Source organism: Eleutherodactylus coqui, chromosome 1 (assembly GCF_035609145.1).
Source record: "Eleutherodactylus coqui strain aEleCoq1 chromosome 1, aEleCoq1.hap1, whole genome shotgun sequence".
Lineage (NCBI taxonomy): Eukaryota > Metazoa > Chordata > Amphibia > Anura > Eleutherodactylidae > Eleutherodactylus > Eleutherodactylus coqui.
In genome coordinates, this window is record NC_089837.1 from 491,232,553 (window position 1) to 491,256,912 (window position 24,360).

General features: G+C 44.7%; 1 protein-coding gene across 1 annotated transcript in view; it reads right to left on the reverse strand.

The window, feature by feature from the left end:
- The window catches only part of ARHGAP42 (Rho GTPase activating protein 42), a 289,629-nt gene that overhangs the window by 53,606 nt on the left and 211,663 nt on the right, over positions 1-24,360 (reverse strand). The window contains exon 7 of the mRNA XM_066586582.1: positions 733-837. Coding sequence (XP_066442679.1) covers positions 733-837 — 105 coding nt within the window. The remainder of the gene's footprint in view (positions 1-732; positions 838-24,360) is intronic.

Genomic DNA, 24,360 nt, shown 5'->3' on the forward strand with positions numbered 1-24,360 from the left:
ATTGCAAATAATTGCGGAAAATCGTGAATGTGCGTGTTTTTCTGAGCGTATTGTCCATGTGGAAGAAAGGTCTCTCTCTCCCTCTTTCTATCTATTTTCCTCTGAAGTTGCGAGTCTTTCTGCCACTCCTACGCAGTCTTAATTGCGCGCAGGCGCCGGAAAACTCACATTCATTGACTATAATGGGGGCCGTCCGCACGGAATCCGCGCCATGCTGCGATTTTTTTTTTCCAGAATACAGATTTCGTACCCGCGAAAAATCAAAAATACATGCCTTTCAATGCACGGCGGATCGTCCGCACGGACGGCAATCGCAGATTCCGCAATTAAAATCCATTCGTGTGAGACCCCCCCTTATTCCATGCGCCATCAACTGCGTGACCAACGAGAATCCATTTACCAGTCGCTTTGTTTCGGCCCACCAGAAAAAACTGTTGCTGGTTGATTAATTCTCGTCGCGTGTAAACAGGAAATGGTTCGTCTTCCAACGACTAACCGAAAAACGTCAGCGACCGCGAAAATGAACAAGCAAACAACAATGGCGCAGTGCAAAAGCGCACAAGCAGCAGTATGCTTCAGCGGCTATTTCGAGCGACTGCCCCAAAGTTTTTAGGTTTTTTTTTAAAGTGCATTTCCCCTTTAAATTGGAACTTTAAGGACAAATCTAGATAAATGATAAATGACAGCCATTGCGTTATTCATGAGCGCGAGTAATAATCCGAGCGGCCTTACGTTTTGTAAATTGAACTGTAGCTGCTCCTTGTAGGGTGTAAATTCTCTCGCCAGCTCATATCCCTCATGGTAGAAGGTAAAGAGACCCTGGAGGAACGCCAGAAGCTGCGAAGGGAGAGAGAAAACAAGCAATGAATATTACAGACCTGGAAATGTAAACACCATGAGCCGCAGATTGGCCTCCGATAAGCAACCACCTGCAATTAATGGCGCATCATCCGTCTTAAAGGAACGCTCCTTCAAGGTTCGGTTAAATATGGCTCGGCCATAAGGACGAGGTTCAGGCGATTCATTCCACAAGGAAACTGTCCTTTAATCCATGAATTCGATTTCAAAGAAAAACGAGTCTTATAATTCAACATTTCAGCGGCGCAGATATCCGCAAATAAATTATTCCAAGCGCTCAGCGGGTAAATTAGAAGATTTCGTTAAGCCTGTAATTGTGAACCATAAATATCCGCAGTCTTCAGCCCGGTGGAGGACATATTGGTTATCTGTGAGTCGTGAGAGCGCTGCTCCGGAAAACAACATGCATTTGTCAAGAGGGGAGAAGAGTGAAAGGAGGAGAGGGCCACAAAGTCATTGACACTACAGAATAGAAAGGAGGCTGTTTGTATCAAGTTGTTACATTGTCACAAATAGAGAAAACAAAGTCACAAGTGTTTAGAATTGTTTTGTTACATTCAGAGGAGTGGAAATAAAAAAAAGGAAAAAGAGGAGTGTATTAAAAGTTATCAAAAATTAGAGTTTTCATTAAATAAAAGGTAACTATACTTACACACACACACACACACACACACACATATATATATATATATATATATATATATATATATATATATATACACACACACACACACACACACACACACACACACACACACACACACTGAATGTCCACTTTATTAGAGACACCGTTTCACCAAAATAAGACCTACCCTGAAAATTAGTCTTACCATGATTTTTCAGGATTTTTGGGGAGGCTTGAAATATAAGCCCTACCCTGAAAATAAGCCCTAGCTGCATTATATTAAAAAAAGGAATATATTATCTAGCAGGCTAAAAAATGCCGTGGCTCAGCCATTCATAAATCCCGCATCCACAATGTGATCCCTCTGATTGGTTCTTTGACCGCTGCTCAGCCAGTCAATGCAGCACTCAATGCACACACACACACTGAATGTCCACTTTATTAGAGACACCGTTTCACCAAAAATAAGACCTACCCTGAAAATTAGTCTTACCGTGATTTTTCAGGATTTTCGGGGAGGCTTGAAATATAAGCCCTACCCTGAAAATAAGCCCTAGCTGCATTACATTAAAAAAAGCAATATATTATCTAGCAGGCTAAAAAATGTCATGGCTCAGCCAATTCATAAATCCTGCATCCACAATGTGATCCCTCTGATTGGTTCTTTGACCGCTGCTCAGCCAGTCAATGTAGCACTCAATAAAGCAATCATAGCTATTGCATTGGTTCATTCAGTACTGCACTGATTGGCTGAGCAACGATGGAGAAACAATCAGAGCCATCACTTCCTGCAGGCGGGATTTATGACCGTAACCAGGAAGTGGTCTTCTGCGACCGAGGATTGCAAGAAACACGTTGGATCTCCAGACAACAGCGGTGGGACCTGGACTGAGCCTGCTAGGTAAGTATAATAAGACATCCCCAAAAAATAAGATGCAACGCCTCTTTTGTGCCAAAATGTTATATAAGACAGGGTTTTATTTTCGGGGAAACACGGCAGTAGAGCGTCAGATCTTCTTTGGCCTTCAGAATCGTAACAATTAATTATGGCGTAGATACCACTCATTGTCGAAACTGCTCTGCAGGAATATTGGCCCATGCAGACAGGAAGTTTTTGGTACTTGCTTTTAACCAGATGGAGGGGCTGACGTGTTCTGACCAGCTTACAGGAAGAGGTCATCAATTCATGCTGCTTGTGCCGAATTCTGACTTTCCATCAGAACAATCCAACAGAAATCAGGATTCATCTGACCAGGGGATGTTTTTCTACTGCTCCATGATACAATTTTTGCAGATTTTTGCCTATTGGAGTCTTGCCTTTGTTTCTCAGCAAGGTGCTGGAACTGATTGGCTACTAATAAGGTCCATCCATGTGATTTATGGATTCAGACACATTGGTTGGATGACCAGAGTTGTACTCAGCTGTAGTTTGCTTGACTGTGCACCGTCAGAGTGATTCCTGACATCCTCCTTTAACCCCTTTCGGCAATGAGTTTTTTAGGTCTACAGGCCGCCCTTGATGTTTTTGTTCAATTGCATCATTCTCAGTATGCTCTCCACACCAGTACATAAGAAAACTCCACTAGCCGGGCTAGTCTAGCACCAATGACCCGGCCTCGTTGGAAGTCACTCAGGTCGCTGGATTTTCCCATCTAATGTGAATTCACACTGAAACTGATCAACGGAAAGCTTGTCACTTGATTCTATGCTGCACTCCGGGGTCACTCTCTAATTCCTATACAAAGAAGCTCCAATTGTGAAAGTGCTGGGGTCTCTAATAAAGTGGCCATTAATATATATATATATATATATATATATATATATATATATACACACCACCATACACATATTTGTTACTAAACATACAGTCATTTGAAGCCAGGTTCACATCTACACTAGAAGGCCCATTTGGAGCCTCCTGTGCTAATCCGACGCAGAACCCCGGACTAAATGCTGTACCGTAACATGCACAGAGCGGTATGCCGGAAGTCTGGCCGACCTCATTAAAATCAATGGCTTCATCAGCTGCCATCAGTGTCTAGTTAAGCAAAATAAACCGCAGCATGCACCGTAGTCTCCATAGAAGTCAATGGGGAAGGGCAAAAACGCGCGCAATATGCTAGGAGATTAGCCATTTCAATCACTTTGTATTAGTTTGCTGTGTGCAAATGTACATGCCTTGTAGGCGGAAAAAGTGCTGAAAAATACGCTGATGCACGCGCAAAATAGTTCATTCTGCAAATACACGCTCCGCTCGCGTGAAGGCAGCTTTAGGGTCCGTCTACAGCGGCCAATCGTCGGATGCTAAAGCGCCCAACAGTCGTGCCAGCAATAATCGTGATGATTGCTCAGTGACTGGAGCGGAGATCACTTCCGTCCGCCCGCCTCCATTCGCATTAAACACGCACTCATTCAAAGTGGCTATCCGTTTCATGGGCCGATCGGCTTTTGATTTTTATGCCCGCAGAAACTAACCGCCAAACGATAAAGGGGACAAATTGTCTTTTGTTGGTCATTCGCTGAACGATTATCGTTCCGCGCAAAAGTCCCTTACTTGTGCAGAAGCAGTCCTGATACCACGGCTGTTGTACGGATATTAAAATGAGTCCGTTTTACAGCTAACTGGCATTGTGCGCAAATTTCCTACCTTCATGTAACACCATGAGGTCTCCACTAGATGGCAGCCTAGCACAGTAGAAATAGATTATTACTGGACTGTAAAATCCATCAGGTAAAGCCGATGTTATTATCCCCCGCTATTTCCCAACAGGGTAGATTACGAGGGAGTTTGTTTAACCTCTTACTAGAGCGCTCAACCTAGTTTATTAACGGAGTCTTCACATGGGGCAAGTGCAATCTGCTAAGGTGGAACGTCTGGGAGATACACGCTGCCGATCTGGAACACATGGATGCGACACAGAATACATCCTATAGGATGGGGAGGGCAGGCAGTCCATGTGTTCACATCATAAGAGGAGGTCTGTAGGGCCCCTACTATGTGTAAGACACTAGGGAAGGTCAACAACTGCGCCGCGTCCCACTGCGCCGGCCTGATGTAGGTCCTTTCATGGGTACAGATTATTCTCCATCCAATAGATACGGGATAACTTGCTGATCAGTGAAGAACTCCGGCAGTCCCATTGGAATGAATGGAGTCTTTGTGTAAGGGACGGCAGGCGGCAGGTTTGGGGCTCTTTCGGTTTTCCGGATCGATGTCTGCCTGAAGGACATAGAGCGCAGGAGTGGCCATTGCTGATCAAATACTCTATTAGCTGTAAAACAGGAAAACTGTAATTTGTGGGGTTTCTTAGTCTGTAAATAAAGTTCAAGAGTGCATATGAACGTTGGTAATCAGAGTCCTACCCAGTTGACCGGGATCGGCAATAAATGATATTGCTAAACAGTCTTTAGGTCCATAAGCATGGGGTACCAGTAACAACTCTAGGCCCGGGTGACTCTCTTCAGGCAGAGGAGAGGATGGAGGAACCACTTGGCACTGACTTCACTATTCAGCACTCCTTCACCAGAGGAAACTGCCCATAGGACAATGGCTACAACCCTATAGCACAAACCAAGAGAGACTCTCTTCTTCCTCTGTCCACAGTCAGGTACTCTCTGCAGACTCTGCAAGCTTCTTAATTGCTTTATTTCTCCCCGAGGGAACCATCTTTAGGACTGTATCTGTGACACTGCAGTAAATCAGGAGAGACTCCTGCTTCAACCTCTGTCCTGTACCAAGCACTTCTCTCAACTACTCCCTGTCTCTTCTTCCTGCATGTCTGTCACTCTGTCCCCCCCCCCCCCCAGTTCTGTCTCTTCTTCCTGCATGTCTGTCACTCTGTTCCCACCCCCCAGTTCTAGGATTGCACAGAAAACATCATATTATCATTAAACTGTGATAAATCACACACATGTGCGATTGCTGCTGTCCTCCTTTCAGGATGCATCAGAGGTCCATTTCTAGGATCGGTGTGAGTCCCGGCTGTCAGACCCCCATTGATCAGCAAGTTTTCCCCTATCCTATACTTGAATCTGTGGGACAACCCCTTTAATACCATGGTACTATTTTCATGGGACTGCATGTAAATCTTCTGCATTAACTTTAAGGGGTTTTCCGAAGCAAAAAAAATATATATATAGGCAAGGAATAAGCAGTACTTACTCGTTAAATTGCCCACCTGATCCACTGCATCTGCCCTGATCCTCCCTGCTCTGACTCCAGAAGATCCTATGTGGTCATGTGCCGTTAATGGCCATATTATTGCTGACGCCAGTCATTGGCAGGTGCAGTCATGTGGGCAATGAACGGCATGCAACCACTGCAGCAGCCTTCGGAACTGTAACGATCGAGCCATTTAACTGGTGAGTACCCCTTTAACATGTAGGGTTTTTATAGGAGGAACACAGTAGACATAACAATGCCAAATGTACAATTTTCGCTACTATTTCCGATTGGTTGCTCTTCCATTTGGGAACCTGCCGCTTTGGCTGACATGAGCTAATTTACATATTTTTTGCCGCAGCATTGCCTGAAAATAAGTATTTATACACCAACTGGGTCTCTTCAATAAGGACCAGTACCCTAAGCTACAACTAAGGCATCTCATCCTAACAACTAGCACCCTGATCTGTAATGACAAGAATCCTGAATCAGCTGTCTGTAGATTGTTTTAATGGCATGAGCTAATTTGCATACTTTTTCCCCATTCAGCACTGCCTGAAAATAAGTAACTATACACCCACTGGGTCTCTCTTTATTGAGAACCAGTACCCCAGGCTACAATTAAGACATCTCATCCTGCCAACTAGCACCCTGATCTGTAGCGACAAGAAGCAAGAACCCTGAATCAGCTGTCTGTAGACAGCTCAGTCTTTCTATTGTGTGTTTGATATGACCTAATTTGCATACATTTTTCCCATGAGCATTGCATGAAAAACACGTCTCCATACTCCGGCTGGGTCTTTTCAATGTAGTCCACAAACTACATCTAAGGTATCTTAGGGTGGTTTCACACCTGTGCTTGGGGTTCCACTTTCCTGCTTCATTCGGCGAGCAAGAAGGGGGAATCCCCGTGGCCAAGCTGCTTTGTCACAGGATGGAATCGAACAGCGCCGAACGGACCCTATTGACTATAATGGGGTCCCTTCAGTTTCCACTCAGCTGCCCGGCTTTCTGATGGAATGAAATAAAGCTACACACAGCACTTTTTCTTCCGGCATTTCAAGCTGGATCTGCGGCAGAACCTCCGACCAGAACTTCATATGCAAATGTGAAACCACCCTTACTGAGTCAACCAGCAGCAAGAACCCCGAACAGATTGGTGGGTTTTCCTTTTGGAGAAGCCTCTGGTTCAGCTAACATGAGCTAATTTACATAGTTTTTTTCCCATGGAGCACTGCCTGAAAATAAGTCTCCATACACTCATTGAGTCTCTTCAATAAGAGCTAGTAGCACCCCTGAGTAGTTACCGTATTATATGAGACATTATTATGTGGACAGCTATATAGAGGCTATACAGCGCAGCAGACTATGTATGCACTATATAAAGGAGTACGATGAATAGACAAAGGTCCGTCATTTACAGAAAGAACTTGCTTATAATTAGCTGGGGTAGCAGGGATAATTTATTTTTCCCGCATAGTTGGTTGGGTTCTCACGTTGGGGCTCCGATGTGATTTTTGCACGGTTATAAGTGATATTTTTGCTGCAATCTCAGAAAAGCGAGGAAAAAACACAATGTGAGAATTATCCAGCTAATTTACAAAAGGGGAGGCGTATTGGTGATGACTCACTTAACACATGTGATGTGCACCAGCCAATAGCAGGCCTCCCCGAAACCGTAGTCCGATTCCCTGATCTCCACTCCACGAAAGTTTTTGGTTTGGATTCACGTCAAAATCCACATATTACATTCACAAAAGTAAGTGTGACCCCCTGAAAAGTAAGTGCCCCCCTAAAGTACAGTATAAAAGGCAAGATGTAAAATACACTGCAAATTTTTGTATGGATCGGCAGCTAAATTCGCACCAAAATCTGCATGAAATACACAGATTTTGTTATTTCACCTTTCCTTTGAAGAGCCGAAACATGCATTGCACAAAACCAAAAAATGATACTTCCTATATTAACCCTTTCCAATCCAATTTGTATCCTGGTTTTCCTAGGGGGCTTACTCTTTTTTTTGCCGTTATACAACGGCGCTATCTGCTGGCTAAAGCCAGTACTGCATGAGGTGACACATTGGATAGGCTCCGACAGCAGAGAGGTTGGCAATATACAGTAAGAGAACCCCGACGGACATCTTCCAACATCGGAGCTGTACAGCCTTAAATCACAATGTCTTCAGAGGTCAGACAGTGGATTGGAAAGGGTTAAGGACAAAGGTGAGCAGTGCCCCGCATTCTCCTTACAGACACAGTGGCTTACAGCTGCTCTGGTGTGCTGCCGTTGGTCTCAGCGTTACACCCCGTCTAGATCTAGACTAGCAGCAGGGGAGGGGTTAATGAGAAAAGAAGTATGCTGCTGCAAGGAGATTTTGCCCCCTTTATGCTGCCGACACTGATGTGACTGTCACATCATCACCCATATGAAGCCCATTGACCTTGCTGGTGTGTGAGGGAGGGAGGTTTCGCCTCCCCCTGAAAGATTGGCTAGAAGGATCTAGAAAGTTCTGGAAGTGGAGGTTAAGTCCCACCCCTATATGAGTGCACAAATGGAGTGCACCGTGAGACTGCTGCTGCAATAATCTGTGAAAAAGACACAAAGAGAGTAGAGACTGTCCTGCAGGTATAAGAGAGAGAGAGAGCTAGCACCAGGGAGAAGCTGTTTCCACATAGAGGACTATGGACTGTATCTGGACTGCCTGAGAGACCATCGAGGTCCAGCGAGAGTATGGAGAAGTGCGGCACAGTAATGGCTCAAGATGCTGAATTTCATGAGCATCGGATCACGAGAAGAATGGCCTAAAACAAAAGCAATCAGTGTACACCATGTGAGAGACTTGATGATTAGTAAGCAGGCCTGCTAGTAACTTTGGGGGGATAAAGGTTCCACATGCATAGAGACTGAGAGTTCCAGAGAGAACTGAGTGTTTAATGGGTCCTGGAGTTAAGATTAAATTGTGTGATAGCTACTATGCCGTGTGGGACGGCAAGCATATTGTGCGAGTGTGACGAAGCCTGGAAGAGACCTGTGAGCATTGTGATAGTTGATGCCTACAATGTCTGGTTTCTCAGTAGCAGAGATGCGGCCCCTAAGGGGTAAAAGGAAATCAGACTAACAGTATCAGTAATGGCCAACGGCTAGTACATGTGCTCCAGGTGACTCGTTGCGCTCTGGTCCGAGACAAGTGTTCTATTATGCAACATTTAACTATTACGCACCATCCAATGGAGTTATACCCCTATTTTAAGTAAGGTTCTGCTTTACAAAAAAAATTTGCGCTGCCTCTGTCATCGCCACGCCATACACGTACCATCCACCTCCAACACGGCTCCTACATCACATCTGTATCCAAGAAGTGCGCCATTGACTTGAAATGAAACCTGTGCAGTACAGTGTGGATTTGAATTTGAAAAAGTGACATTTCGCTTCTTGATGCGGATTAAACAGCACGAAATCCGCACGTGGATTCATCCTGTTGAATGGAGTTAAATCCGTGGTTGGATCTGTGAGGAGCCCAGGTGTACATATGCAATGGAATTCCATGACTCAGGAATGGATTTTGGGGTGAAATCTGTTGTATTTTTTCGCACAACGGGTTTTATTGCTAGTCATATCTATAAATGATAAGCATCATGCTCTTCCAGCTTCTGCCCACTAGAGGGCACTGTCACATCATTTTAGGATTAGGACGAGTGCCGCTATTTCAAGGTGTTCAATTATTTTCCAGCAATTCATTACCTGTCAGCGTATAAATACACATCTACATACACAAGTGTCCTGTCAAAAACTGCTTTTTCTTACTGATAAATGTTGACAATTAGAAGGAAGAAATTAAAACGTAAAAGGTAAGACGCACCCAAAACCAATTATACCAAAGCATTCCTCAACAAAGGACCTAATTACATCACCAGACGCCGATGAACAAACGAGGACTGCGGCATGAGACGTGTGAACTGAAGACCTGCGGGTAGAATCACTGTGTCACGGAGTTGTGACTGTATAGCGTCTGCCCCCCCCCCCACCCCGCAGTCTCAGTCCCCATTATTACACCTTAATAAACTGCTACATTTTCGCGTCTCCGCATTTCAGCGGCCGTTTTTTTAAAAATTCTTTTCATTGATATGGCCGCATGTGGCCTGGTGTGACGTGGGGGAAACTGTATAGTTTAGGGCGCTCCTTGGGGTTAAACAAATCACTGTGTCATTTATTGCATTTTTGACAGCCCAAATATAGAAAAATAAATCGATTTTCTGCTTTTTTTGTATTTTTATACCAGTCATGTTTCACAGTGAATACATTTTTTTTGGATTCTTAAAGGAGTATTTCAGGCAAATACTATTGATCGACTGGAGTCTGCCACCTGGGACCCTAACCAATCAGCTGATCTGGGGCTAAGGTTGCCACCTGCCCAGTAACTGACTAGCCTGGCCAGGTAATCAAGTCCGAAGGTCGGTGCCATCATTTTTTTTTACCAGCCATATTAATAGCCGTAAAAAAAGAGCACCTGGGTTACTGTTAGCATTGGGGACACTTTTAGGGGCAGTATTACTACTGGAGGCACTGTTATTGTTGGCGACACTTTTGTGGGCACTATTACTACTGAAGGCACTATTAGTATTGGAGACACTTTTAGGGGCACTATTACTACTGGAGGCACTGTTATTGTTGGCGACACTTTTGTGGGCACTATTACTACTGAAGGCACTATTAGTATTGGGGACACTTTGGGGGGGGGGCACTATTACTACTGAAGGCATTGTTAGCATTGGGGACACTTTTAGGGGCACTATTACTACTGGAGCCACTGTTATTGTTGGGGACACTTATGAGGGCACTCTTACTGTTGTAGGCACTGTTAGTATCGGAGCCACTTTTGAGGGCACTATTACTAATGGAGACACTGTCACTATTGGGGACACGGAGAGGGATGCAATAACTAGTTTCAGCCACTAAAATAACAGAGGTAAAACCACATGTTATAAGCCCCGCCCCAATCACACCCCTAAACTCAAGATGAGGTCTGATAAGAATCAGACAGGAGGCTGCATTGCAAATAAGTGACTGGAATAGACAAAGGAGACCTCCAGAGTGTGACAAGAAATCAGGTGAGGGGGACATGCATGGAAAAATGTGCTGTTGCCGAAGTGGCCCTTTAATGAGAGCTTTGTCTTTAATTAAAACCGCCACCCACTACACAGGGGTCGGTGCAGTAGCTTCCACTCCATTTCCCTGTGTGTAACAGTAGTGACAGGGGGTAGCAGGGTTACCAAGACCTATCCTAAGGATAGTATTTCCATAGAAAAGCTCTTTTTCACCTCTTTCACACAGGAGCAATAGTCTTTCAGAGAATAGAAGTGAAGCAGGATGGAGATGTCTTCTGGCATCACTGCAAACAGACAATCGGTCATAGATGAACAACTATCTGTTTATATGGGCCGACAGTTGCTTGGTTTTCCGGTGAGATAGAAACCAAGCAACTCTGACAAGTGAGCAATTTCTTGGTCAGTGCTATGTTGGTGGATGTTTGTACATGGGATGACTATTGCTGCTTGTAAAGGTACCTATATACATATATAGGATAGATATCTCCTGACAGAGTATCAGAAAATCATCTTTTTTAGCTCATGTTGGCTGGATTATCTACAGTTCCAATATTTAGCTCAAGCACACCTGATGCAACTAATGAAGCCCTTGATTAGTTACATCAGGTGTCCTTAAGACAAACCTTATTTACAAATGTGTGCTCTTGTGAGGGATTTTAGTCAGGAGAGTGCAGTAGTCATAAAAAGGGACATTTTATGTTGAATTTGGAGAAACCACTTGCTATATTAGTTGTGTTGAGCTATTTAAGTAGTTTTGCTTGATTGGTTTGTTTTTGCAAACAGATGAAAGTTTAAGAATTTGGCAAATAAACCTAATTTGCAATGGAGGTTGAATAATTTTGATTGAAAAGGTATCTACTAGAGATGAGCGAACACCAAAATGTTCGGGTGTTCGTTATCCGGAACGAACTTCCCGCGATGTCCGGGTGTTCGTTTCGAATAACGAACCCCATTGAAGTCAATGGGCGACCCGAACATTTTTGTATTTCGCCGATGCTCGCTAAGGTTTTCATGTGTGAAAATCTGGGCAATTCAAGAAAGTGATGGGAATGACACAGTGACGGATAGGGCAGGCAAGGGGCTACATGGTGGGCTGCATCTCAAGTTCACAGGTCCCACTATTAAGCCACAATAGCGGCAAGAGTGCCCCCACCCCCACTGTCAGCATAAAGATCGTTCTCCTCTGCCACAGCTGTAACAGCTGTAGCAGAGAAGAACGATGTTTGCCCATTGAATTCAATGGAGCGGCAATACAGCATGTTCCACTGAATGCAATGGGCTGCCCGCGATCGCAGGATGAATGGTTGGAAAGGGGTTAAATATATAACCCCTTTCCTGCAATTCATCCAGAAATGTGTTACACTAAAAATATATACCGGCGTATAAGGCGACCGGACGTATAAGACGACCCCCCAACTGTCACCTTATACGCCGGTAATACAGTGGAGCAAAGAATAAAAAGCATTACTCACTTCTTCAGACGATCTGCGCCGCTCCTGCAGACTGTCACTCCCTCCTAATCCACGGCAGACAAGCTTTCTCTATGAAAGGCTTTAAATCCCTGCCTCCAGAAGCACACGTGCCTTCAGCCAATCACAGCCAATGACAATGATGTCATTGAATGGCTGTGATTGGCTGTGTTTCTGGAGGCGGGGATTTCAAGCCTTTCGTGGAGAAAGGAATACTTTGCCGTGGATTAGGAGGGAGTGACAGCCTGCAGGAGCGCCGCAGATCATCTAAAAACGTAAGTAATGCTTTTTATTCTTTGCTCCACTGTATTACCGGCGTATAAGGTGACAGTTGGGGGGTCGTCTTATACGCCCGGTCGCCTTATACGCCGGTATATATTTTTAGTGTAACACATTTCTGGATGAATTGCAGGAAAGGGGTTATATATTTAACCCCTTTCCGACCATTCATCCTGCGATCGCCGGCAGCCCATTGCATTCAGTGGAACATGCTGTATTGCCGCTCCATTGAATTCAATGGGCAAACATCGTTCTTCTCTGCTACAGCTGTTACAGCTGTGCCAGAGAAGAAGGATTTGTCTTCTATATGTTCTCAATGGGGTCAGCGCTGCTGCCGCTGGCCCCATTGAGCGCATATAGAATGCATCCATAGCGAACCGCGGGAGGGGCAGACTTTTATATCAGGCGGACACCTTATCTCCCCAGCCACTCACAGCAGGGGGGTGGTATAGGGCTTAAACGTTGCAGGGGGAAGTTGTAATGCCTTCCCTGTCTTTATATTGGCCAAAAAAAAAGCGCTAACGTCTCAGGGAAGAAAGTTAAAGTAACCCGGACACCGCATGGTGTTCGTTACGGATAACGAACATACCGAACACCCTAATATTCGCACGAATATCAAGCTCGGATGAACACGTTCGCTCATCTCTAGTATCTACCTATTCTAGATTGCCAGCAGTTTGTTCTCTCTCCCTTATATTTACACTTTGCACACTGATCACACACTCCAAAAATGCATTAACATTTGATACTTTAGCAGCTGTTATATGAATTGTATCCATTGTAAGTACAGTATATCCATCTATGCTCTAAATCTACAACAGTGGCAGGCACCGCTTCCTCTGACACTATACAGATAAGTCACCTATGCTACATATAATGAGAAGCAGGCGCTGCTGTCTTAGGGAATGGCAGGGTGCTGCATTGTAGCTGCTCAGCGCTGACCTTGAGGGAGTCATTGAAAGCAAAGACTTCATTCAGCTGATAGCACTAAATTATGCAAGGTTATAAAATCAGAGCGCACTGTAATTTCTCCACAGACGGACCTGGATAAACTGGGGGTTTGGGCGGCTGCATGACGGATGACTGAAGGAAGGAGACCAGAGCTCCAGGGAAAACAGATGTATGGAAAAGACAAAGATCTGACGAATTGTTACATTCAGCTCCCCGGTGCTGACTTTGCTTCTCTGAAATCTTTTGGTTTTTTTTCGTTTTTACCTTCGTCCTTTTTTAAGTTAAAGCATACATATTGTTATAACTTTCTGTCATAAATAAGTAGCACATGAACCTCTGCAATACATTAGCGGGAAGTGGCAGCTTCCTTATCATCAAGCAGCCTATAGGTCATTTTTACTGTATGTAGAATATCTGTAAATGTTCAGAAACCTGCCCAATCATCAAAAAATCCACCTAGTGTAGCAGAATCTCTCAGTTGCTGTGAATCTCATGCTGTGAGAGGGGAAGAAGGAGGAGGGCGGATAATGTTATAATCTCTCCGAGTGTAAGGGTTGCTCATGCAACCTGTTTATACAGGCAGATAAATTGTTTGCCTACATAAAACGAATGACAAATGAGGAGCGAGCAAATTCTCGTTTGTCGGTCAATCATTGGCTGTGTTCATACGGAACGATATTGTTCAAATGCGAACCATCCAGCGATTTTATTGGAACGAAAACCATTCTGTATAGAAGCACTTTAAAGCGGTTGTCTCGCGGCAAACCTCCAAATTTTACCTTACCCCATTCCCCCTGTCACCCTCCTGGCATAAAATAGCAAATTAAAGCGGTTTTTAAACCGCTTGCTACTCACCGATCCGACGAAATAAGGACTTTAAAAAATCTTCTCCCAAAGATGGGTGCTGGTCCTTTCCCAGGAATGCACTACGGTTTTCTCCCATGGTGCACCGCGGGTCTTCTCCCATGGTGCACCATGGGCTCTGTGCGTTCCATTACCGATTCCAGCCTCCTGATTGGCTGGAATCGGCACACGTGACGGGGCGGAGCTATGATGACGACTCGGTGACCAGCTCTCCGGCACGAGCGGCCCCATTCACCAGGCAGAAGACCGCACAGCGCAAGCGCGTCTAAAAAAGCAAGAAGACATCAGAATTAGACGGATCCATGGCGACAGGGACGCTAGCAACGGAGCAGGTAAGTGAATAACTTCTGTATGGCTCATATTTAATGCACGATGTATATTACAAAGTGCATTAATATGGCCATACGGAAGTGTATAACCCCACTTGCTTTCGCGAGACAACCCCTTTAAGGCTACATGAATGAGGGGACAGATGATTGGGGGGGCTGAATCGTTTGGATAAGAATATGCAGCACAGTTCTGACATCACATGAAGTAAAGCCCGCCCACTAAGTAAACATTTGGAGTGTCTGAACATGTGCAAAAATCGGCAAAAAACAAAAGATGACCTAAAAGGTGTAATATTTCTAGGGGTACATCTGTTATACTGTACGTCTCTTGTTGCCTAAAAAGTCATTGGAGTTGTTGGTGTCTACAATAGGTACTCTTTAAAGAGGACCTTCCATTGGTATGAAGTCAGTGTGTCTAGCTGCATGAATTTGTAGCTGTGACCCCGTTGACTCTATCCCGTTTTTTTTTTTTCTCCATACTGATGTCCTTTTGTGCAGACAGGCTTTTCTTAGATCTAGCTCCCAGCACTGTCAATGTGTCAAATGGGCGGTCCTTACTCTCCACAGATGCAATTGGCCTCCATGATACAGAGGTGTTAGTAAACAGGACTCTTTAGTCTAAGGTCTTTTTAGTTTTGGTCTCCTAAAGCTCTGTCCCACCCTCTTTCGGGGACTGGTAGGGAGACTCCTTCCTGACACTTTTGCATTAAGGCACTGGCTCTTTTTTGGTCTGACAGTACTATGACTGCTCTCTGCTGTCTCATCTTATCCTGTTTCTCAATCGGCACCTGGGTCTGGTCTTTGGACTTGTCATCTGGTCCTGGACTTAAACCAGGTCATTACCATAATGTATGTTGTCACCAGTTCAGCTTTGGTCAAGGCATGCCCGATTTACTCCCTTTGGACTATGCAAAACTCTCTTCCAGGCCCCTCCTGCACTCACTGAATCAGTTATTTGGGCCTGAATCCACTGTACACTACAGGGCCTCACGGTGCCTCTGCTTGTTACTGGCACAGATAGTTCCTTGTGCCCCCCCTGCTCGGCTCTTTGCTGAGCCATGATGTCTCTTGGTTCTCTCTACTTGGCTTCTACAGGTGATTCAATGTGCACCCCCAACAGGGCAATGCAACACTAACTACTCAAGATAGTTGCATGCCCAGCACTGTATACTGGGCCTTCCTATCTCTCGGTCATCGAGGGCGCATTAGGCACATCACCGTGGCAGGTTGAACTTTGTCAGGACAGCAGACATGGATCTGCTGTGTCTCTAACTAATTTGATAAGTCTGGGGCTGCACTTGGGGGCTCCTTGGTTTTCCCCCTTGAACCTCACCAGTCATGATCTGATCTTTGCTGTAGGGTGCCCAAGACTGCTTCCCCAAAAATAGTCTTGGTATAGAGACAACTGATGAAACATGCTTATAAAAACCATGATATAATACTGGAGGGTATAGACCGAGACGTAGTTGAGGAACAAGCCGAGGTCAGGGTGGCAGATAATTTGCATGGTAGAGGAATAGGCTAAGGGTCAGGGTAGGGGGATGTCTTGCGTAGTCAAAAAAGAGGATGGGGGGCAGCGCAGGCAACGGACAGAAAAATGTGCAGTCACTAAATGAGCCGGGAACAAGAATAGAGAAAATCAGGAAAGCTGGGTGGTTCAGGTATGGCTCTGTTACCAGGAGATAAACTAGGAAACAACTAGCAACTTTGCGCAGTAGGTACTTGCTGATGAGTTGTCATAACAATTCCAGGACCTGTCAGGTTTATTTGGGGACTGGAAAACTGGATCAGCCTACTGGTCCTTTAAGAGGTGGACTGGGCGTGTGCTTGCACTTTATGAGGACCAGGAGGTATGGTGTCTACCACAGACAACACAGGGGAACATGGTGCTGGTCATGCCTGATGGTAGGAGTTATTATAGGATGGGCTGGCTATGACCAGCAGCTATAACATACTTGGTAGTCGTTAGTCTCCTCACCGCCTACATTATCAAGGGCCTGAGCTTCAGTGACCCCATGCATGGAGAAGGGATGCTGCAACCATGTAAGGGAGCTACTCCACAGAAGTTAATTGGCATAGGCACAGAGTCGTGATAAATACCTATGTTTCACCCAGCTTGGGAAACACAAGTAAACTAGATCTATACTGTACTCTCCATCAGTAGCGCAAACTTGTACACAGAGCTTACAATCTATACAGTAAAGGTTAAAACATGGAATATTCCATAAACAGTGTAAATCGAACGTCACCATATGAATTGCCTGGAAGTCATTTGCTAGAAATAAGTGGCTGGAAAGTTAGAAACTGCAAATGTTCCCATCACGACAAGAAATCTGAATAATTGGTTTATGATGGGAATTTGTAGCTGGAGAAGGGGGTTCACAGAGTTCAGCAATCACATACTGCAGGTTTTGGAGAGTCAAGAGAGGTCTGAGGAATAATCATGATTCATCGGAACGAGACACTGGAAGGAAATAATCAGATACTGCAGAGACTGGTGGGACTATTAAACTACTAGCATTTAAAGTACCAAAACAAGAAGGCAGTGAAATAGCATTGAAGAGCTATAAGGACAAAAATAAATTATGATGAAAACAAATAAAGGCAGCAAAGGTGGAGACAGAGAGACTTATTGCCAAAGAGAGAAAAAACTAACCCTAAACTAACCCTAAACTTCAACTATATAAATAGCAAAAGATTAAAACAGAAAGTGTTGGCCCTTTAAAAAGTGATGAGGAAGAAATTGTTGAGGGTGATGAAGAGAAAGCAAATCTGTCAAATAGTTTTTTCACCAATGTATTCACTCAGGAAAATGTAAGGACAGGTGAAATTCAGAGTTCTAAAGTAAACTCTCCATGAAATGTCACCAGTCTAATTCAGGAAGAAGTGCAGAGCTACCTGAAAAAGATTAAAACAGATAAATATCCAGGTCCCGGTGGTATATATCTCCGGGTACTAAGGGAATTAAGCAATGTTAGACAGACCATTGTTTCCCATATTTAAGGACTCTATAGTGATGGGGTCTGTTGCACTAAATTGACGCATAGTGAGGGTTTCTAAGAGATGTTTATTAACAACATTGTGGAGAGATTGTACTGTAGAATATCAATATTTGCACATGATACAAAACTATGCCATGAAATTAACAGAGAGAACACAAGACGGTCGCAAGTGGATCTGGATGAGTTGGCGGTTTGAGCAAAAAATGGTAAACGAGGTTCAACACTGAAAAATGTAAAGTTATGCACATGCCAGAGTGAGCCAAAACAAGGCGACTGGCACTACTGAGTGATTTCTTGCTCAATACCTGGGTGAGTCCTGTGTTTACACAAGACAACTAGCACACAAGACAACTACCCCGTGTGAACCCATACAAGGTTGGGTTCACACGGGGTATAATTGCCGCGGAATGTCCAGGCAGACTATCTACACGAACATTTCGCCCGCGGCATTTTATCCCGGGATAGCCAGCAAAGTGGACAAGATTTCCAAAAATCTCATCCACATGCTGCGGCTGATCCATTATGGCCAAGCCACGCTAAAATTGACATGCCGCGCGGAATTCAAAGCCACTGCATGTCAATTCTTTTTCCATATCTGCGGCGGCCGCTCTCCTCTCTATGGGTAGGGATGGCTGCAGCGGAATGCAGGCGGTTTAGCCACTTCCAAATCTGCGGCGGAAGGCCGCGGGTTTTAAAGGTGCATTTCTTCTTCGGAAATCTTGCGGTATTTCCATGCGGTCATTCCGCGAGATTTCCGCGGGATTTCGGTCCTGTGTGAAACCAGCCTAAAGCTGCCCCTAGTTTCAGTGATCACAGGTGACATTGCTCTGATTGGTGACATCTGTTGTTGTTTATTATTATTTGTACCCATACCTAAACCATCCAACCTGCAGTCATCTGCACCTGTACCCATACCTAAACCATACAGCCTGCAGTCATCTTTACCTGTACTCATACCTAAAATCACAGTCAGCAGTCATTTGCTCTTGTACCCATACCTAAACCATACAGCCTGCAGTCATCTGCACCTGTACCCATACCTAAATCATACAGTCTGCAGTCATCTGTACCTGTACCCATACCCAAACCAGGTACTAGTGCAGTATGTCTCCACCGGAAGTATTGGTGGAGACATGGGTTGGCTGGGCTGAGTTACACGGAATGCCCAGGTCTCATCCATAGCTGCCGATTGGCTACCTTGCCGGTGGTGTACAGCCTTCATCCTCCTCCTTCTCCTCCCTGGTCAAACGTGCAAATCTGAATAGTGGCAGCGGCAGTGGCCTGGTGGTGAACAGCCTCCTTATCCTCCTTGCTCGAATGGCCAAATATGAAGGCAGTGGCGGGTGAGCCCCAGCTGTCTATGACCTGGCAGTGGATGGAAGTGGAGATGCGAGCACAGCTCAGAGGGGCGGCATGGACGGTGAGAGTGGGGCCGACAGTGGTAGGGGATGGGAGCGGAGATGCGAGTGTGGCTCGGTGAGAGGGAGGCCAACGGGAAGTGTGGCAGCGGGGGGCGGGAGCAGAGGTGGGAGTTTGGCGGAGAGATATGTGAGCTGTCAGGGGAATGGTCAGTACACGTGTGTCTGGGCAGGTGTGTGTGCGACAGCCAATCCGCAGTTGTGGGCGTGACCTGGACATTCCCTGTAACTTAGCCTGGCCAACCCATGTATTCACCCATACTTCCGGTAGAGACATAATGCACTAGTACCCCAAAACCATGCTGTGTACAGTCACAAAACACATTTACAGACATGATATAGCCCCTTGGCATACACTTTCCAAACATGACTCAGTTCCTGGATTATGTATGCAGCACCATAGGCATGGTCCATACTACTTTATACAGGACATGTATAACTTATACCAGCTGTACATATATAATTATATACAGAAAGTGCCCAGGTTATACCAGCATGGTCCAGCTAAGCGCTTGACTCCTCCACTAGTTTGTCCTGCACTGAGAACATGCTGCTACAGGAGGATTCGGACAAGGGAGCGGGGAGGGGCGTCTTTCTCATAAGTGCAGCATTAAAGTAGGAACCCCCTGGCTTAGGGGCCAGGTTGCAACTGCAATCCCTATTGCTACACCCTATAATACATTGGCAAACCACTGAGCAAATCTGACATAGAAAAGGATTTGGGGATTTTAGTTAACTGTAAGCTTAACTGGAGCGACCAGTGTCAGGCAGCTGCTGCCAAGGCAAATAGGTTAGTAGGGTGCACCAAAAGAGGTCTAGGGGCACATGATGAGAACATTGTTCTTCCTCTTTACAAGTTACTGGTAAGACCACACATGGACCATTGTTTTGGGCACCGGTACTCAAGAAAGACATATCAGTGCCAAATGAATTTAACGGGATCCGTCTTGCTTCCCTTATGTCCTCCATCATGCTGCACTATTTTATATTTGCTTTTAAGGGAAATCAGTGATGCAGATATGAACAAGCCCTACGGCATATGGAGGTCATGATTGGGAAGAGCACTCAGGACTCCCATCTATGTGCTAGAACAGATAGCTGCTTTTTAATAATGGCATTTGCTCTAGTGAACTCAATGAGGTCATGCATTACACAGAGGAGGAATGCGAATAAGGGAACAATACCTCTGCAGCGCCACCTATTGGAAGGCAGCATTTCAGCAAGTCAATTTTAGACTCTTTATACAAGCCTTGAAACAATGTGGCGCTGAAGAGGTATAGTTCCATCTCCCCTATTTGCATATTACCCAGAGGAGCATGAATGGCCTTATAAGTCTCCTCACTCACCTTCTAGCTGCTCTCCCTAAGGAGAAAAGATAGCGTTCTTAACAAAGGAGGAATCCCCTGGGATAACAGCGGACCACCAGGGATCTCCAGCCCAACATCATTTTCTAAAGGGGCTTGTCTTCATGAGACAATCCTTTAAATGTACTATTTCTTGCAAAGGCAAGAAAATCAAATAAGGTATCTGACTGATCTATCAGAATTATTCCCTATGATATCACCGAGCCGCCAAACAACATTATTAGGTGATCACTATCAGACTGGTGGTGTCCGACTTCCATCTACTTGAAAGGGTTGTGGTACGCAAGTGAGCTTTGCAGCCTCTTCCTCAGCCTATGATGCCATGTTGATTAGTCACATGGCTCTTCTGCAATGCAGTCCCATTCAAGTGAATGGGATTGAGCTGCAATACTAGGAACAGCCACTATGAAATGTACAGCGCTATGCTAGGTATACATTGAAGGAGTCAAAGCACTCATTGTGGCTTCTTTAAACAGCTGATCATTAAGGGTGGTAGAAGTCGGACTCAAACCAATCTGATACTGAAGACCTATCCTAAGGTCCCGGATACCCATTTTATAGTCTGCTCATCTTTTTATACTTCTAGCTGTTCCTAGAAAGGTTGAGTGACAATCATTATGACCACTATTATGGCTTCCACTCCTAAATAGCAAAATTACCATATTACACTGTGGTACATCTTCCTACGGTGATTCTCCACAACCAATACAGCACCAAAGTATGAAATGACAAACCAAGCTCTGCTACATCTGTACATCACCACCATCACTTGCACTCCAATGATATAAAAGTATATATGCGTAACCGTACAGGCAATGTCCTTATTTTGTCTTTAGTGGACCGTAGAAGCTGTATTACAACTCTCAGCATCCGCTGAGACATCCAGCACAAGACAGATGAGAATCCACAGACTTCAAATATAGCAAACAGCAGCCACCTACTGCACCCACCGAACAGACAGGAGGAAAGAGCCGGAGGGCCGGGACATAGAAAAAGGTTAATTGTTGAGATCCAGTTGACAGATACATGTAAGAGAGAATCATTCCAACTTTAACCTTTTCCAGGCATCTGCCGCAGTGAATATCAAGATTTTATGTCTATACGATGTTAACGTCTTGTAAGATGTCTGTCTAGAAGCTTTGCAGAAGTGGTTTTGGACATATTACAGATGCCTTGCTAACAAAACTGCCCGATCTGCCACCTTCAGATCTACGTTTTTGAATGCAGATGAAAACGCTAAAAATATTATGGTTGCCGGCTTGTCAAATGTTCCGGATTTTCAGGTGTGCAAGTGCAGGAAGAAAGCCAGCTTGTGATCAGTGTTGTTCATGGGCAATGTAGTCCAAAGATGAAAATTTCCAAGTAAAGGACGTTATTAAAAGAACAGCTACACGTTACGACCCTGGAATGGGGTCTTCCTCAGGCTGAAATGTGAAATGTGGTGTGTGCCAAGTAGGTTGTATGTCTTAGGTGATTTTTATACCAACAATAACCTCAGGACATTTGGAAACTAGTCAAAAACATCTCAGGGAGGTTCTCCAACAGGAATCGAAATTTGTCCAGACCGAACGATTTATCCAGAGCATACCTATAGGCAAAGGGTGGAAACTTCAAGTAGTCTAAAACGTGAAGTTATTTTCAGAATCCAGAAGTCAGTAGAAGACTGAGAAGTTCAGTTTTTTTTTTATTCCCATAAACACGAACATCCCAAAGTATCGCAATTTTTTTTTAAAGCGGTTTTGTCGCTAAAAAAAAAATAACGCTGAGAATGGGATAAAACAAAAATAGAGAGCATATTAACCTTTCTTCAGCCCCCCCGGGACACAACTGAGCGACTCTGGTGGCTCCGTCCCCAGCCTCTGGTTGGCCACAGCAGTCACTTGACTTCTGTTGGACATTCACGCTCACTCCTGGAGATGGAGTCACTGGAGCCACTCAGCTGTGATATGGGAAGCCGAAAACAGGTGAGTGGACTTTCCTTTTTTGTTTTATACCATGCCCAGCCATTGATTTTTCTTTCTGGAGTGACACAACCCCTTTAACTATTTCTTCCCGTCTTTAAGGGGTGTTTTCGAACTTCTGGAGGATTCTGTAATTCAACAAACTTGAAGTGTCTAAAGAAAAAAAACTTTGCTGAGATTCTGTTCACATTTCTGCTTTTGTGTTCCGGCTCAGAAAAAAGGTAAACATCTTGGATTTGCCAAATGACGGAGTCCAGTGGTGCCCAACACAACCCATTGCCAATAATAGGTTCCATTGGCTTTCTGTCATGGTGGGCTTAATTTTACCTGAAAAAACAGAGCAGCATATTGCACTATTTTTTCCAGATTTTTTGATGGACACCATGGCAGAAGCCTCCTAATGGACGTGTGAAGAGAGCCTAAGGGGAATAAAAAAAAAGGGGCTAATTTACTAAAGATGCGTGCCTTTTAGAGATGAGCGAGCGTAATCGCTAAGGCAAACTACTCAAGCGAGTAGTGCCTTATGCAAGTACCTGCCCGCTTGTCTCAAAAGATTCTCCCCCACTGGCACCCGAATGGGCAGGTACTCGCATAAGGCACTACTCGCTCAAGTAGTTTGCCTTAGTGAGTACGCTTGCTCCTCTCTAGTGACTTTTCTTTGGCTACAATTATAGGGGAGATTTATTAAAACTGTCATCCGTGCAGCGTGTGCAGGATTCATCAACCTGTTTTTCATGTATTTACATAAAAAACCTGCAACTCTATCATTAGGAATTTTCAATAATCCTAGAATGGTAGAGTTGGAAGGGACCTCCAGGGTCATTGGGTCGAACTCCCTGCTCAGTGCAGGATTCCTAAATCATCCCAGACAGATGTCTGTCCAGCCTTTGTTTGAAGACTTCCATTGAAGGAGAACTCACCACGTCCAGTGGCAACCTGTTCCACTCAATGATCACCCTCACTGTCACCCTCACTAATCAGGCACCTCAGAAGTCCAAGGAAATCCTTTACCCCATTTGAAGACTGTTTATATCTCCCATCATCTCTATTTCACATTGCACAACACTATTTTTCAAGGCACTAATTCCCTGGCTCCGTCAAGCAGAACCTTCATCCCTTTTTTCATTCTCTGCCCTGCTGCTCCTCCATCCGCTGCTCATAATTTACACCGCGGACAAAAAAATAAAAATCACTCACAATACATTAATAGGTGTGAACTTAAGGTAATGTAATCGCTTTATGCAGACAGAAGGGAAATTGCAGTTTAGGTTCAGATGAATGTGAAATTTCAACTTTGTCCTTTAGAGTCAGCGCGACCGTATGGCTGTGTATTATATGCAGGAGCTAGACGACGGGCGTAGGAAGGGGCAAATGCGAGTTTGGAGGAACAACTAATCTCATCCTGACTTTACGGAGCAGGCGTGAAGCCATATACATTCTACAAATTGGATGTTTGTACCAGATGAAGAGTTATCAAAAATATGTTATGTGCTTGTTTAGATGGGATTGTGTGGAGTTTACATCACCATCTGGGCACAGCATCACGGAAAAACTGAAGAGGAAGACACCAGAGCATTGCCGAAATATGAACAAATTCTGAAGTCCTCAACCTAAAGGAAAGAATTAGGATGCAGACTGTCAAGAGGCATTAAATAGAAAAAAAAGGCGCTAAAAGACATACACAATTTCACACTTAATTTCTTCCTTATCTCTGATCCTATTTTGTCTCAAGAAAGATAGAAATAAATCTTCTCCGGATGTCCTAGGGGCTCAGCCATGATCCCCCCTCTTCTTACTCCTCACTGTGCTGTGTCTGGCTGTGAGACAACTGGCTGCAGCAGGAGCCTCCCCCCCTCTGTCCTGTTTGGCTGTAAGGCCGGCTGCACATGAACTGGTCAGATTCTGCATACAGGAGTCCACAGTGGTATTCGACCTTGTGCCTGGCCGGCGTCCGCACGTACCAGTATATATCT